Source organism: Danio rerio, chromosome 22, assembly GCF_049306965.1.
Source record: "Danio rerio strain Tuebingen ecotype United States chromosome 22, GRCz12tu, whole genome shotgun sequence".
Taxonomy (NCBI): domain Eukaryota; kingdom Metazoa; phylum Chordata; class Actinopteri; order Cypriniformes; family Danionidae; genus Danio; species Danio rerio.
This window is the reverse complement of record NC_133197.1, coordinates 19,952,986-19,967,329: the sequence shown is the minus strand read 5'-3', so window position 1 is coordinate 19,967,329 and position 14,344 is coordinate 19,952,986. Positions and strand designations below refer to the sequence as shown.

General features: G+C 36.7%; 1 protein-coding gene across 2 annotated transcripts; it reads left to right on the top strand.

Annotated features, from left to right (window-relative positions):
• The first annotated feature begins 1,784 nt into the window (after positions 1-1,784).
• rxfp3.2b (relaxin family peptide receptor 3.2b) lies at positions 1,785-7,941 on the top strand. Of its 2 annotated transcripts, XM_073936143.1 has the most exons (2): positions 1,785-3,953; positions 4,036-7,941. In XM_073936143.1, the coding sequence occupies exon 1, from the start codon at positions 1,973-1,975 to the stop codon at positions 3,167-3,169; it is 1,197 nt and encodes a 398-aa protein (XP_073792244.1). In that variant the 5' UTR covers positions 1,785-1,972; the 3' UTR covers positions 3,170-3,953; positions 4,036-7,941. The 2 variants fall into 2 exon arrangements, with proteins under 2 accessions (XP_073792244.1, NP_001077348.1); NM_001083879.1 differs by lacking the exon at positions 4,036-7,941 and having other exon boundaries at positions 1,973-3,169.
• The last annotated feature ends 6,403 nt before the right edge of the window (positions 7,942-14,344 follow it).

Here is a 14,344-nt window from a genome sequence, read left to right as displayed (position 1 = left end):
ATACACCATCAAGCATAATGTTTCTTAGAATAACTTTTTTCAGTCAATAACTTTGTCTAAACTTCCGTGCAAAAAACAGAATTCAGTAGATTTTGATAAAGATTATTCTGTGCCTGAAGGTTTCTGTCTGACTCAGTGCCTCTTTAATCACGAAGAGAGACAAACTTGGATCTTTCATCCCACCATCATCCCCCTTGGGCCCCTGACCTCCAGTGTGCACATCTATTTTACTTTAAACAGACTGTCAAGAGAGCTGCAGTTTTAGTTGATTAATCTGCCATTGATTCGATGCACAAAGTTTGTAGAGAAACATTTTCAGACTCTTCACTCCACAGGGCAAAATCCGAAATCCTTGGCTCAGTAATCTTTTAAATTAACCCAACAGCTAAACAAAAGAACCAGTAGTCTGAAATCAATAAGTTATTGTGTGAATTTCTGAGTTATTTTCAAGAAATGTGGATTGCAATTAAAAGTGGCTGAATGTGGAAAAAACCTTCTGTGTGACCTGATTCATCATGAAATGAGAAAGTCTGAAACAAATTTGCACTGAATAAATTGGCACGGTGAGAGATTAAGAAAAAAAGAGTGTGGAGAGCAACATTTTAATACAATTGTTATTAATTACAGGGTACATTATATATATATGTTTAAAATGGAATTTTTGTATTATATAATATACTAAAAATAATAAGTATTAGATTAAGTTGAAAAGGTATTTTGCTTTAATTAAATTTTTTTATTAAATACTAAATAAATGCTTACAATTGTTGGATAGAGAAACTACAAATAAACTATTTTACTTATTAATTATTTGTGTGTTTGTGGGCAGGTTTACAGTCTATGGAGTTAACTTGTTAACAAAGGTTCGGCAGTGGGATCATGCCTCACTTGGCTTCCTTAACCAATCAACTACTCCCTAAAACTTATTTAAGGCAGACCGGCCCTCTAACACTGTTCTTCTCGTTCTCTTGAACCCATCCATCCTCCCTCCCTCTATTTACTTGCTTCCCATTAACATTCCTTATAACCCTCTCTTCCCTCCTAGGCTGAATCTTGGGATGCAATCACAATATTACAATTCTGTTTTGAGTCCCCATGTTTGCATGGGTTTCCTCTGGGTGTTCTGGTTTCCCCAAAGACGCCCGGTATATGTGAATTGGATTAACTAAATTGGCTGTAGTGTGTGAATGACGTACTAGTAGCCTACTAGTACTAGTACAGTTCCAGTATAGATTGTAGCTAGAAGGGCATCTGCTATGTAAAACATTTGCTGGAATAGATAGCGGGTCATTCCGCTGTGGCAACCCCCTGATAAATAAGGGATTAAGCCGAAGGAATCCTTTCTTCCTTGATGTAATGTGTGTGTTACAAAAAAGTAAACAATTTAAAGCCTGATGTAAAATTTGAAATTTAAGAAATGAACAACCAAATAAAGCTCAAATAGCATTTATATTTTCAATAGCACATTTCTTATGTAGTAATAAATAAGATGAAGGGATTCAGTTTACCTTAATTAATGCAAAAAGTACTTACGTGCTAATTTAGCAAATCAAGTTAAAAAAAATCACAAAATGGAACTGAAGCTACTTAGCTTCGTCCGTTTGAATTTTAAAACTTTAAAATTCACCAGTATGAAACAAAACAAAACACGTAAAGCTAGTGTTTCATTGAGCACCGACTGATTGTATGTGTCTGACATAAAAGCGGCGCGTGCCTGAGTGGAGCGCGGACGCGCGTCATGCTCAGCCGAGTATAAAAGAATGTGCGCGCGCGCGGCAGAGCTCAGAGATGCGAGAGTGTGTGTGAGAGAGAGGCAGACTGATGAAACCGCGCTCTCGCTGCCGGTGAAGTATTATTCCCGCAGGGAGACAAAGTGAGACGGTCACAATGAACTTGAGATAAATTAGATGAATGGATTTGTTTCTCCGTTTACATCCTTTGACCATGACAACGGACTGAGTGGGAGTCTGAAATGGAGAGGAATAACACCACACAAACTCTGGGAGAATGTGAACACACACTGGAAACCAGTGCAGTGCTGGACAACTGCACAGACGCAGGCTCTGGAAACCTGTCTTTACGTTGCTGGTTGCATTTGTTGACAAAGGAGTCAAGTTCAACACTTCAAGGTGATGGGTCTAGTTTGGCTGTGCGTGTGATGATCGCCCTCATTTATTCAGTGGTTTGTGCTCTGGGACTTGTAGGCAACTCTCTTGCACTCTACCTGCTACATTCACGCTACCGGCATAAGCAGTCTTCCATCAATTGTTTTGTGATGGGTTTGGCTCTAACAGACCTGCAGTTTGTCCTAACCCTGCCGTTCTGGGCTGTAGACACCGCGCTGGACTTCCGCTGGCCCTTTGGCAAAGTTATGTGCAAAATAATCAGCTCTGTCACCACTATGAACATGTATGCCAGCGTGTTTTTCCTGACTGCCATGAGCGTGGCAAGGTACTACTCCATTGTGTCCTCGTTGAAGATGCACAGTCGCAGAGCAGCAGCAGCTGCGGCCAAGTGGATCAGCCTGGGCATTTGGGTCGTATCCCTAATAGCGACGCTTCCACATGCCATTTATTCCACAATCGCCCAGGTCGCAACAGACGAGGAACTATGCTTAGTACGCTTCCCCGAAACAGGAAGCTGGGACCCGCAGTTGTTGCTAGGACTGTACCAGTTGCAAAAAGTCCTACTTGGTTTCCTGATCCCATTAGTGGTGATAACCGTATGCTATCTCCTACTATTAAGAATTGTGTTAAGTCGCCGGATTAGTGGTGTGGCTGGCTCTGAAACTGAGCAGGGCAGACACAAGCGTCGCTCCAAAGTGACCAAATCTGTTGTTGTCGTCGTCCTGTCCTTCTTTTTGTGTTGGCTGCCCAATCAGGCCCTAACTCTGTGGGGCGTCCTCATTAAGTTTGACCTCGTGCCCTTCAGCAAGGCATTCTACAATGCGCAGGCATACGCTTTCCCGCTGACTGTGTGTTTGGCCCACACAAACAGCTGCCTCAACCCGGTGCTTTACTGTTTGATCCGTCGTGAATTTCGTGCCGGACTTAAAGAACTCCTGCTGAGGGCCACACCGTCCTACCGAAGCCTTGCTCGGCTGCTCCCGCGCAAAGCCAAGGTGGCCGAAGCGCCTCCTGTGCTGGTTCTTGTGCAGATGGATGTTTGATTCTTCACTTTGTTTTTTTGATTGACAGGACGAAGCAGGCGTGAGGAGCGTCCTTTGGGAGCTGCCCCACTTTCCCTTCCTCATGTTCCTGAGCACTTTTTGCGCATTTTTCTTTCTCTCCCAATTTCCTTCATACCTTTTGACGCACAGCTATTTTCACATGAACCTTTGGTCATCAAGAGCCGCTGGGGGATTCAGGACCCATTCACCTTTTTTTGCTTTGCTGCATATTGGCAAGGATTTTTTTTAACCGTGAAACATGTTTGAAGGGGGAGTTAAATTATCTATATGTGTTTTTCAGGCTTTGAGAGAAAAAAAGAAGAAAAAGAAAGCTGGTGAGATATTGATGAACTCAGCTCTGTTCTTATTTAATGAGATATAAAAGTTTGATATGTGAAGGGGTTCGGTGGTTAATCCATCAATCATTTAATACATTGTCAATTATGAATTTACTTGAAGTCGTGTACACTTTTTAAAAAATTCGTCTGTCAGTGTATTCAATTCTTATGTTGTACAAAAGAAGATTAAACAAATAAAATACCAAACTATGTAGCTAACTAACAACATCATAAATGTGTGAATGAACAATCGAACTGTGCAACTATTGATTTTTTTTTCTCATTTCAACTGGATTGTCTGAATAATTAAATTGATCACAAACTATATTTTGTTATAAATTCAGAGCAAGAGATGGCATGTTTGAATCAAGTAATGCCACAAAAATATTTTTGCTAGTTTAAAATGAGCTGAATCAACATAATTATTGAGGATTTTTTGGGACAACGTAATTGTTTTATGTTCAATCTACTTAAATTTGTTAAAACAATTAAATTAACTTAATCGATTTGTGTTAGGACAAAATTAAGGAATTGTGGGGAACCCAGCATTTTTTACATTGTACACTCCAAAAAATATATTTTTGCTAGTTGTTCAAAACTACGCATTCAAAATCAGCTGAATCAACACAATTCTTGAGTTTTTTTAGGGACAGCTTAATTGTTTTGTGTTTAATCCACTTAAATTTGCAAAAACAATTATGTTAACTTAATCGATTTGTGTTGGGACAACATAAAGGAATTGAGTGGAACACAGCAATCTTTTGCAAAGCCATATCATTTCAACTGTCTTTTATGTTTAGAAAATGTTTAGAAGATATTTATCAAAATGTCCAAGCTGCTCTCTTTGTAATAATTGAACTGACTGGGGGTCTGGCTATCTACACTGTAAAGCCCCAAAAGTTATAGTAACTCAAACCATTTGAGGAAACCGATTGCAAAAAACCATTTAAGTTCAAAAACTAATCCTAATGAGTACTCTGAACTTGATCCATTTGAGTAAACGAAGCAATCTGAGCACAGTAAAACCCAATAAATGAAAAGAACTCAAACCAACTGAGTGCTGTAAAACCCAATAAGTTAAGGCAACTCAAACCATTTGAGTAAAAAAACTAATCTATTTGAGTACTGTGAACTTACTTCATTTAAGTTGAAGTAATGAGGTATTAAATTAACTCATTAAAATCAACACTGAGTTCAAAACTCCTCAAATGAGTAGAATCAACTTTCAGGTAATATTGAGTTAACTACACTCATTTCATTTGATAAAGTTAACGGTTGGGTTTTACAGTGCAGTATAAAATCACACGAATGTTTGTATAAAATCACATGAAAGTTTTTATGTGAGGAGTGGGCTGAAATTTAAATCAGTAAAACCACATAATAGTTTTGTTCATCACTGACTTCCATTGTATGGAAAAAAAACTGCTTTTGTTCATACAGGTTTGGAAAGATTAAGGTGGAATCAATATTAACAGAAATGGTTTGCTGAAAGCTTTCTTACGTCAAATATATCCTCAGGGACCTCATCAAAAATGCTTTGGCGTAAAATATCTTTCTGGGAACGCACAATGAATCATTTTTGCACTGTGAAACCCATTCCTAAGCCATCAAACAGAATAAAAATCTTTATGGGATAATTAGTTATCAGTTTTGTGCCAGAAAAACAACATTATTCATTTTTAATTAGTTTTTTTCAGTTATTTATTTGTTCAGTACTCATTACAGACACTGCTGGGGGTTTTTAATTTTAAATAATTTTGGTTCCACCAAATACGCATACTTGCACATGCCTTGCACGCAAGAGGAATACTTTACAATAAAAGAGTTTCAGCCTAGCACCATTAATCATTAGTCCTGCAATCTTCTGAAACTCTTCAAGGGCAATGTTCCTCTGACCGAACCATTTTAGATGAGACACAGATGAATTTAGGCTACGTTCGATGTATGCCTGCAATGACAATGCCAGGTCATGATAAAAGGGGAACACAGAAGCACTTTTTTGGTTATCTGTTCACAATAATTGCCTGGTAAAATGACACAGATCATTAAATAGCATGTTTAACCAACTCATAGAATTAGAAAAACACTGATGGAAACCGTGGCTACAAGTTCAGTTATTAATCTACTACTTATTAACATAAATAAATATATAAAGAGTTCATATTATTAACAGAGAGTCACCCCGGCTGAGTTTCTTTGTCTAGGTGTTGAGGGCATGCAGATGAGCCGGTGCGAGGGACCATTAATGAGCCGAACTGATTTAAAGATCTGAATCTGAACTCACTGGGCTCTATAATTACTTGTGGTGACATTTTGGCCTAAACTCAGAGTCGGTGTTGAGCTTTGTTGTCAGTATATTGAAGCCCTTGGGGTGTGTTTTTGCTTGCTGAACTTCCTTTACTGTCAGTATAAAGTGTTTAATTAACTTTTAATGTTATTATGTTGTTTGTAAAAATGTCTGTAGATCAACAACTACAACTACAACAACATGAAAAATAAACATTGCATACATTTTGATATAAATAGTGATCTAAAGGTGTAATTTATTTCATTCACATTTAAGATTCATTTCATTCAAGAGTGTTTGTAAAAATATGTTAGGCTACTTTCAATTTTCAATATTTTGAACAAAAATGTAAACCTTGATTTGGATAAAATGGTGATCAAAATTGATTTACCACATTTACAAGGGTTTATCCACAAAAAAAAGATTTTAAAAAGTTTTTTAATTCATATAACACATAACTAATACATCTTGCTGATTAAGTCAATATAGAAGAAAGCAATTGTGTGCATCCACACCACTAGGTGTCAGTATCAGTCGAAATTCCCATTTACACTGGTGCATATGTGTTTTAAAAAGCATATGTTTTATGGTTGCACCTGGCATCAACATTAGCAAATTAGACATGCCAAAACTAAGCCTTTCATGCAATGATATTACGTATCACTCCCTGATTCGTCAAGCTCCTCTCATATGACCATTACACAACCAGTATGGATGCTGGCAAAATATAGGCATGCCTAGTGAGAATGAATGCGGACGTGTTATGCAGTTTAGGCTGTATAGCATGGACAGAGGTCATATTCATGAAACACAATAAAAATGTCAGTCTGTATAAGGAGTGTTTTTCATTCTAAAATGCAGTATTGAATCGTATATGTAAATGTCACCTAAGTGACACCAAATAAATCATAAACGTCAAATCAGGAATATCTCTTGTTGATTAATTAATTGATTCACTCTGTTAAACTTATAATGGATTTTCAACCCAGGCTTATTCTGAAAACGTACCGCTATATACATACATTTCTGGAGAGAGCCAAATATGTCCCAGGAGGTAAATTTTTTTCATTTTTTTTTTCGTGAATTCACCAGAGGCCGCTGTGTACACTTTTTCAGAACTCAAATTTCTCTTGCGAGTGCCATTCATGCTTGCTGTTCTTGGGTAAATCCACCAGATAATGTTTTATAAGCAACGATTGACCCACACACCGACTTCCCTTTATTGTTTTAAAAAGCAATCCAGAAAAAGAAAAGCCCCAGCCTGATATTTACCACAGTCTCACCTTGCTATTTACTTGTTTATTTTATTTATTTTTCATTCTTCCCCACTTTCTGGAAACGTCCTTCACCGGATTCAAACCCTGTTGTTGTAGTCAACTCCTCTCTGCGTCTCAAGTCCACCAACGTACATGACGAGCTAACTGGACAAACTGGTAATAGTGGGAATGCTGTCTATGCGGAGGTAAGCAGTCAGGTGGTAAGTGCGTAAAGAAATGACTCTGTAGTTTTCATTTTAAAGACAAAATGCAGCCCTACGTACTTCTGGTATATGATTCACAATCTCCAAAAATGTATATACGTAAGGCTACGGTTTCAGAATGAGCCCATGTGGGGGATTTTATTTCCACACCACTAGGTGTCAGTATAAGTGCAAGATGAATACTATGTTATTAGGAACAGCCAAAAAAGCCATATTAGCACAAATAAAACCAACATTTTGTGTTGATTATGGCTACATTCTGCCGAAACATAAATAAAAACAATATTTTTAAATTAAATACCGCAACAGAATTTCTAAAACGACACTGGAAACCGAAAAGATCTTGCATCCACAACACCAGGTGGCAGTATCAGTCAAATACACAAACAAGAGAGTCAAAGTAGTCGTAATTAAATCTCTTATTAATTATGGCTACAACATTTTGGAAATAACACTAATACTTGAAAAGCTTGGCATGATATTGCATTCACACAACTAGGTGTTTGTGTCAGATCAGGACAGAATATATTTTTAACAGTAGAAAAATACTAGAAAGTCATACCAGTCATACCAAATTGTCTTCATACTTTATTTATTTATACTTCACTTTTATTTATGATCACATTGTTTGTTCCTCCTTAAATATAGTAATTTAGACACACCTTATAAAAACTAAAATTGAAAATAAAATAAAAGGTAAATTTAAAAAATATAGAGAAATATAGAGACTATAGAGAAATTATGCGAGAAAAAGACTCATTTTTTATTTGCTGTATTTAAATATTGATTAAAGTTATTGTAGTTATTTAGTAAAAAAAAAAAAAAAAAAGCAGCGAGTCTCTCATTTTGACACACTGTTTTGTTAGATAACAGATACGTCACTTTAAAAGTGCACAGATCTAGAATGAAAGCATTCGATTACTTTTGTAACTGTTTACGCTCATTTAAAGATTACGGGTGAAATATGCATTCAACATCAGGCATCACAAAATATTCATTCATTTTTTTTTCGGCTAAGACCTGGAGAAAATCCATGCGAACACGGGGAGAACATGCAAACTCCACACAGAAATGACAGCTAGGGTTTCGAACTAGCGACCTTCTTGCTGTGAGGCAATTGTGCTACCTACTGTGCCACCATGACGCCCCACAAAATATTTAACAGTCCCAAAATACTTTTCAAGTAAAGATCCTGAATGCCACCTTGTCAACTTTTGTTGAATCTGGAGCAACATTCCTGTCCAAAAAAATAATCCTAACTCCATGGCACCCAAACCACAATGCTAAAGGTTGTATGAGCCCTTGATTTAAACTTAAATTTGACATTAACCTTAAACCCTCAAGTCTGATTGGATGATTATAAGTTGGTCCAGGAACACGTTTCACAATGTTTCTAGTAAGAAATTAATCTTGAATGACAACCAGATGGAAAATTAAACTGCTTTCTAAAGCTAGATGGTGTCGCTAGGATGACTAGCTAGCTAACGTCAGTGAATGTATTATTATGAATCAATAATGAGTTAAGGTGCTAATCGTGAGCTAACTTTAAGAGTCACAAGAATTCTTGTGTGAATAATGGCTACCTTAATTACTTGTTAGTACATGTTGTTAATTAATGTATCAATGTAAGTGTAAGCTAAATGTAACTAACATGAACTCATAAGCTGTTAATGTTTAATTGTCTTGGAGGGGCACATTATTATGAACTCATCCTTAACTACTCATAAACTCCTGTATTTATTCTGTTGAGGTTGACTGAACACTTTATACTGTTATTCAGTGTAAACGCACATGACAGACATGCATGAGGAGTTCATGAGTAGTTAAGAATGAGTTAATGATAAGGTGCCCCTCCAAGTAAAATCATGACATAATTATACATTAACATATCATGAGTTCATGCTGGTTCAATTAAGCATAAACTAATGTTGTAATTAATACATTAAATAACAAACAATCATGTACTAATTAGTAATTAAGGCAGCCGTTATTCACACATGAACTCATGTGACTCATGTTGTAGTTAAAGCTAGTTTATGACTAGCGCATACATTAATTCATCATTAGACTACAATAAATAATGTTTAGATTACATATTTACACATTATTCATGCTCTGTTATTGTGAAGTGGTCCCCAATTTTTATATAAAAATGTATTTAAAACTATAACTTTAAAGCTAATGTCTGTGAAATATGAACTTACCTCAAGAGTAAGTGCTTCAGAAAAGTCCGCACTTAACTTTAAAACTTCTAAATTAATGAATGTTCGCTCCTGAAAGTGAAACCTGGATATGAGGTTAGAGATAATGGCTTTTTGCTCTTTTGACAGCGGCTACACACTCTGCAAGCATGGCTAATTGCCTAGCCTGTTATTATGGGATGGACTGGAGAAAGTGTTTCCTAGCAACAGGCTTTTTAATTTTTCAGCTTTACAAACACGTAGCCTGAACACCTAGTTTGAGGATTTGACGTCTGATTCATGAATTGAATTTTGCCTGTTGGAAGTAAAAAGTGATTGATCCATGCTTCTCCTTTCTGTTATTGTCAGAAAGTTTGTGCTTTTTTGTCCCCCAGCTTTAAATATGATATATACGCTGCTCTTTATCAGTCTGGCATTGTATTTGAACTGCTTTTCTTTTCTTTTTTCAGTTTGTTTTGTGTTCCTGCTGTGGGAGATAAAAATAGCAGTCAATCTTCAAACATTTGTATGCTCTATTTTCCTGTTGGGTTTGTCAGAACACTAGGTGGCACATGTTCAGTTTAATAATCCTCTGTAAACACACTGTAATTCCATCTCAACTGCCTCTTGTCATTTTGTCCAATTTGTTTCCAATTTATTCGGCGGAACTGAACAGAATGTCAGATTATACTGAACACAACAAAAAAGTATGGATTTAAAAAGAGTGATTCTGTAACAGAAACATATTCATATACATAAAATTTTATTTATTTATCGTAGTATAAAATGTGCAATGTAGATATGTGAACTCATACATTCACTAATTAAAAATGCTATATATGTTAGGAAATACATGCTATAATGATGCTATAACAGCATCATTGGCATCATCTAATAATTGTAAATAGTAAATTCTTCTATTGTAGTTTATCTGCGTTTTATCTTTTATAGTTAACTTTTTTATTAAAGAGCCCCTATTATGGGTTTTTGAAAATGACCTTTCATGCAGTGTGCAACACAATGAAAACATCCAGTGGATGTTTAAATCTGAAAGTACTCCTTGTTTAAAAATAAAGATTTTTTTTTAGCTAAAGATTCGACTTTAAGTCATTTAAATGATTCGTTATTGGTCTGTATTTTTTGCCTGTTGGAAACCATGTCGACATGAAACAATACCAAATATGTTTTGTGCTGGATCTGGTAAAACATGAACGCTCCTTTCCCATCAAATGCTAGCAGAGTGCAGGTGTGTGTGGGATCATGACTGAAGGTGAGTGAACATTGATGAGTGAAAGTTTTGGTGATTAATGCAATAATCTACCCTGCAACAGAAGATTCGTTGGCCGTTTGTTAAAGGAAAGATCAGAAAAGACTATTGATGTATGGGACTTTGTCAGAGCTTAATGAACTTTAACAGTACACAGTTAATGGATCAATTTCTTCCTCTATTTCAAAATTAAAGAGTTGACACTTAGCTGATAATCAATAAAGCGTAATTGGTATGCTGTCCCAGGAGAGCCCTGAGCTTGTAATATCCTCGAGCCCGGGGCTCCTTCCCGTTAGAAGGCGGGAGTGGAATTCAAACTCAGGTAGGTTTTCTAAGGTAATCTTGGGTGATAATTTGGTTTAGTCGATTTGCTATGGTAAATGTTTTTGAACGGTGGGAGGAAACCGAGGAACCCAGGGGAAACCCACATGAACACTGGGAGAACATAGAAACTCTGCAAAGAAACGTCAACTGGCCCGATAGGAGGTTGGACCAGCAGTGTTCTTGCTGTGAGGTAACAGAGCTAGCCACCAGGCCACCTTTTTGCCCTATCTTAAAAAAAATGGTGGGAAGTAGGGGTGGAAGGGGGTAAACTTCAAGACGAAGAAAACTGGAGTGAATAACTGGTTATTTCTAATGCTAATCATCAAAATAGAGCAGATTATAGAGCTAATGAGATGCCAGCCGTGTTGATCATGAGCATGTGATCCTCTCTTAATTATTTTAGAAATAAACCACAGGTGTAAGTGTGATTAAAATGGTTAACTCATTGTTTTCTCTACCCTGCAAAACGTGTATTTAATTGTGTTACTTGTAATTGCACCACGCGGCTTGTATCTGGTAAACTCTTTGGGCTCTATTTTGATGATTCAGGTGCAAAGTCGAACGCTCAGGGCACAAAAGCATTAAGGGCGTGTCTGAATCCACTTTTACTATTTTAACAATCTAAAAATCCGCTTTGCGCTGTGGCGCGTTGTCTAACGGGGTGAGCTTATTCTCTAAATTAGTTATAGGTGTGTTTTGAGAATAAACCCATCAGAGTCTCATCTCCCATTCCCTTTAAGAGTCAGTTGCGTCGCACCATAGCGCATTTGCTATTTACATCGCAGACTTTGTAAGTGGAAAAACTGAACGCTTCACCAGGGAGAAAAACAGTTAAACAGAGCATCTACAGCGCAAGAATGAGAGATGAGCCTCCTCATTCCTTATACTTTCACTTTCACTCTTTTGGATAAGGAAACGTGTTGTACGCACAGACATCCATTGGCTTATACATAATTAATTTAGTTTGTTAAGTGCAAAGATTCGTTTCAAAACTTTTTCTAAATTCAGTTCTAATTAACAGCAAACTAATAAATGACCAATAATAACAAAATGTGTTCAAAAAACTGAGCTATATCCAAACACACATGCTGTGCCCAAAATGGTCTAAAACCTGACCGGTGGGCAAATCTAAACTTGCTTTTAGTAAAACAAATATAAATATGCATATAATAAATAATACAGCTAATAATTATAAGATTAAACAAAAGCAAATTGTCATAAATGAACTAAAAAAACTAAACCCCCCAACGCCCCCCCCCCAACCAAAAAAAAAAAAAAAAAAAAACATGACTTTTTCGTCAAGCTGAAACTAGCAAACAACAAATCGCGCCAGTCCTTGCGCCGAATGTATGATAGGGCTTTTTATATTCTCATATCTTATCTTAAACCACAATGAAAACATGGCACATGCTGCTTTGTTTACAGATTTAAATGCATTTGTGAGCGATCCTCTGTCGTTTGTTGTTGCTATGGCCACTGTCAGCTGTTCATACCCAGGTGCTGCGGTCAAGTTTCAAAATAGTTCATCTTTTGCTGCGGTGTGGATTAATACTGAATGTGTGTTATGCTTCAGGGCAATATAGAGCAATAGAGCAACATGCTGGTGTTTAACTGTATTGCTTTAATTGCTGGATTGCTTTTCAAATTAGGTCAATAATTGCTATTTAAAACACTATCGGTTGGGTTTAGGGAAGGAAGAAGGTGGGTCAGTCGATTGGTCAGTCAGTCAGTCAGTCAGTCGACAGTGGTCTGTGGTGGATTAACATGAAAACAGCAGGCATGAATGGCACTCGCAAGACAAATTTGAGATCTGAAAAAGCGTACACAGTGAACTCAAAAACAAAAAAAACTGCAAAAAATGTACCCCCTGGGACGTATTTGGCGCTCTCCAGAAATGTATATAGGGCTATGTTTTCAGGACAGTAATGGATGCCCCAGGATGCCTCAGAAGTGCCACCACTGAAGACCACAGCAGGACTCACATCCTTATGTATCAATCTTAAACTAGCTGCTGGCAGCTTTTTTTTTCTTTATGTAATTCTATACTATAATTAATTTATAGTCCTCTGTGAAGCCCTGCTATCATTGAAATTCAATGAAACGATAAATTATGAAATCTGTCTGTGCCTGGTTGAGATAAAATGTAAGGGTGAAATCAACTTTAGTGTTAATGAGGCAAACTTTGGGAGGTTTAGGCGCCAGAAAATGAGAGACGGGGAGACGGGAGCATGTAGAGCATAAGAAAATCAGGCATAAAAAGAAAATCAAAGGTGATTCAGCACTGTGTGACTTCAACTTCTGATTTCAGCTCCATCAGCCAGAGAGGAGTGCTTTTATTCGTAGTTTTAAAGGGAGAGCTCAGACAAAAGAAAATTGTCACTTTAAAGAGACATGTTTTGCCCCTCAGGGCTCAAAATTAACTTTTTATTTTTTTTGCTGCTCCAAACTTTAATATTAAGCAGCACCAGCAAAAATTTTGGATCACCCACCAAAACAGAATGAGCACCACTACTACAAATGGCATCTTAATGGAATATTGCAATTTAAAACAACTCCAATCAAGACTAACAAAATCAAAACAACAATCTAACAAACGCTGTGATGAATTGTTAATTGTAGTGCAATAATTTAGATAATTTCAATAACTGCGAAAAATAAAATGAAATCAACTTTTGCACTATTGTTGTTTTTTTCATGTCAATTAAATAAACAAAATAAATACAATTCCGGCTACAAAACATACAAATGTAAGATTTAAAAATATATATATTTAAAATTGAAAGTTGCAAATCAGTCATTAATAAATAAATTAAAAAAATCAATCTGCATCAAAAAGAAAAAAAGAAAATAAATCCTAGCTTGTGTAGTTTGTAAGTTTTTGTTTCAGATTGTGACTTGAGTGCACATGCGCTTGTGTTTGAGAAAGAGAACGAGTGTGTGAGCTCTGCAACACAAACTCATTTGGAAATGTGCCTTGGTGTACATTTTAGAGAAGTGAGAAACATGTGCTCTTGTTAACATATGACTTCATTTTATGTTGTAAAACGAACGCTACGCGGCAGTCCGTATGGACTGCTTTTCTGGCATGACCTAGGTTTGGGTCTGGCGAAGGACAGTTCCTGAAAGCAGGTAAACCAAAACCCCAAAAAAGCAGCATTAGGTCAATTAGGAAAGCATTAGGAAAATGGCTTTTCTCTTCTAGTTGCTTTTGTAAACACTATCGGTTGGGATTATCGAAGCAGACAGGTGGGTCAGTTGATATCGAGCTGATATACTGTATTGTGCATAACGACAAGCTG

What these genes read in the sequence shown, in the direction of transcription:
- rxfp3.2b (XM_073936143.1), top strand. Translation starts at nt 1,973, where the DNA reads ATGGAGAGGAATAACACCACACAAACTCTGGGAGAATGTGAACACACA.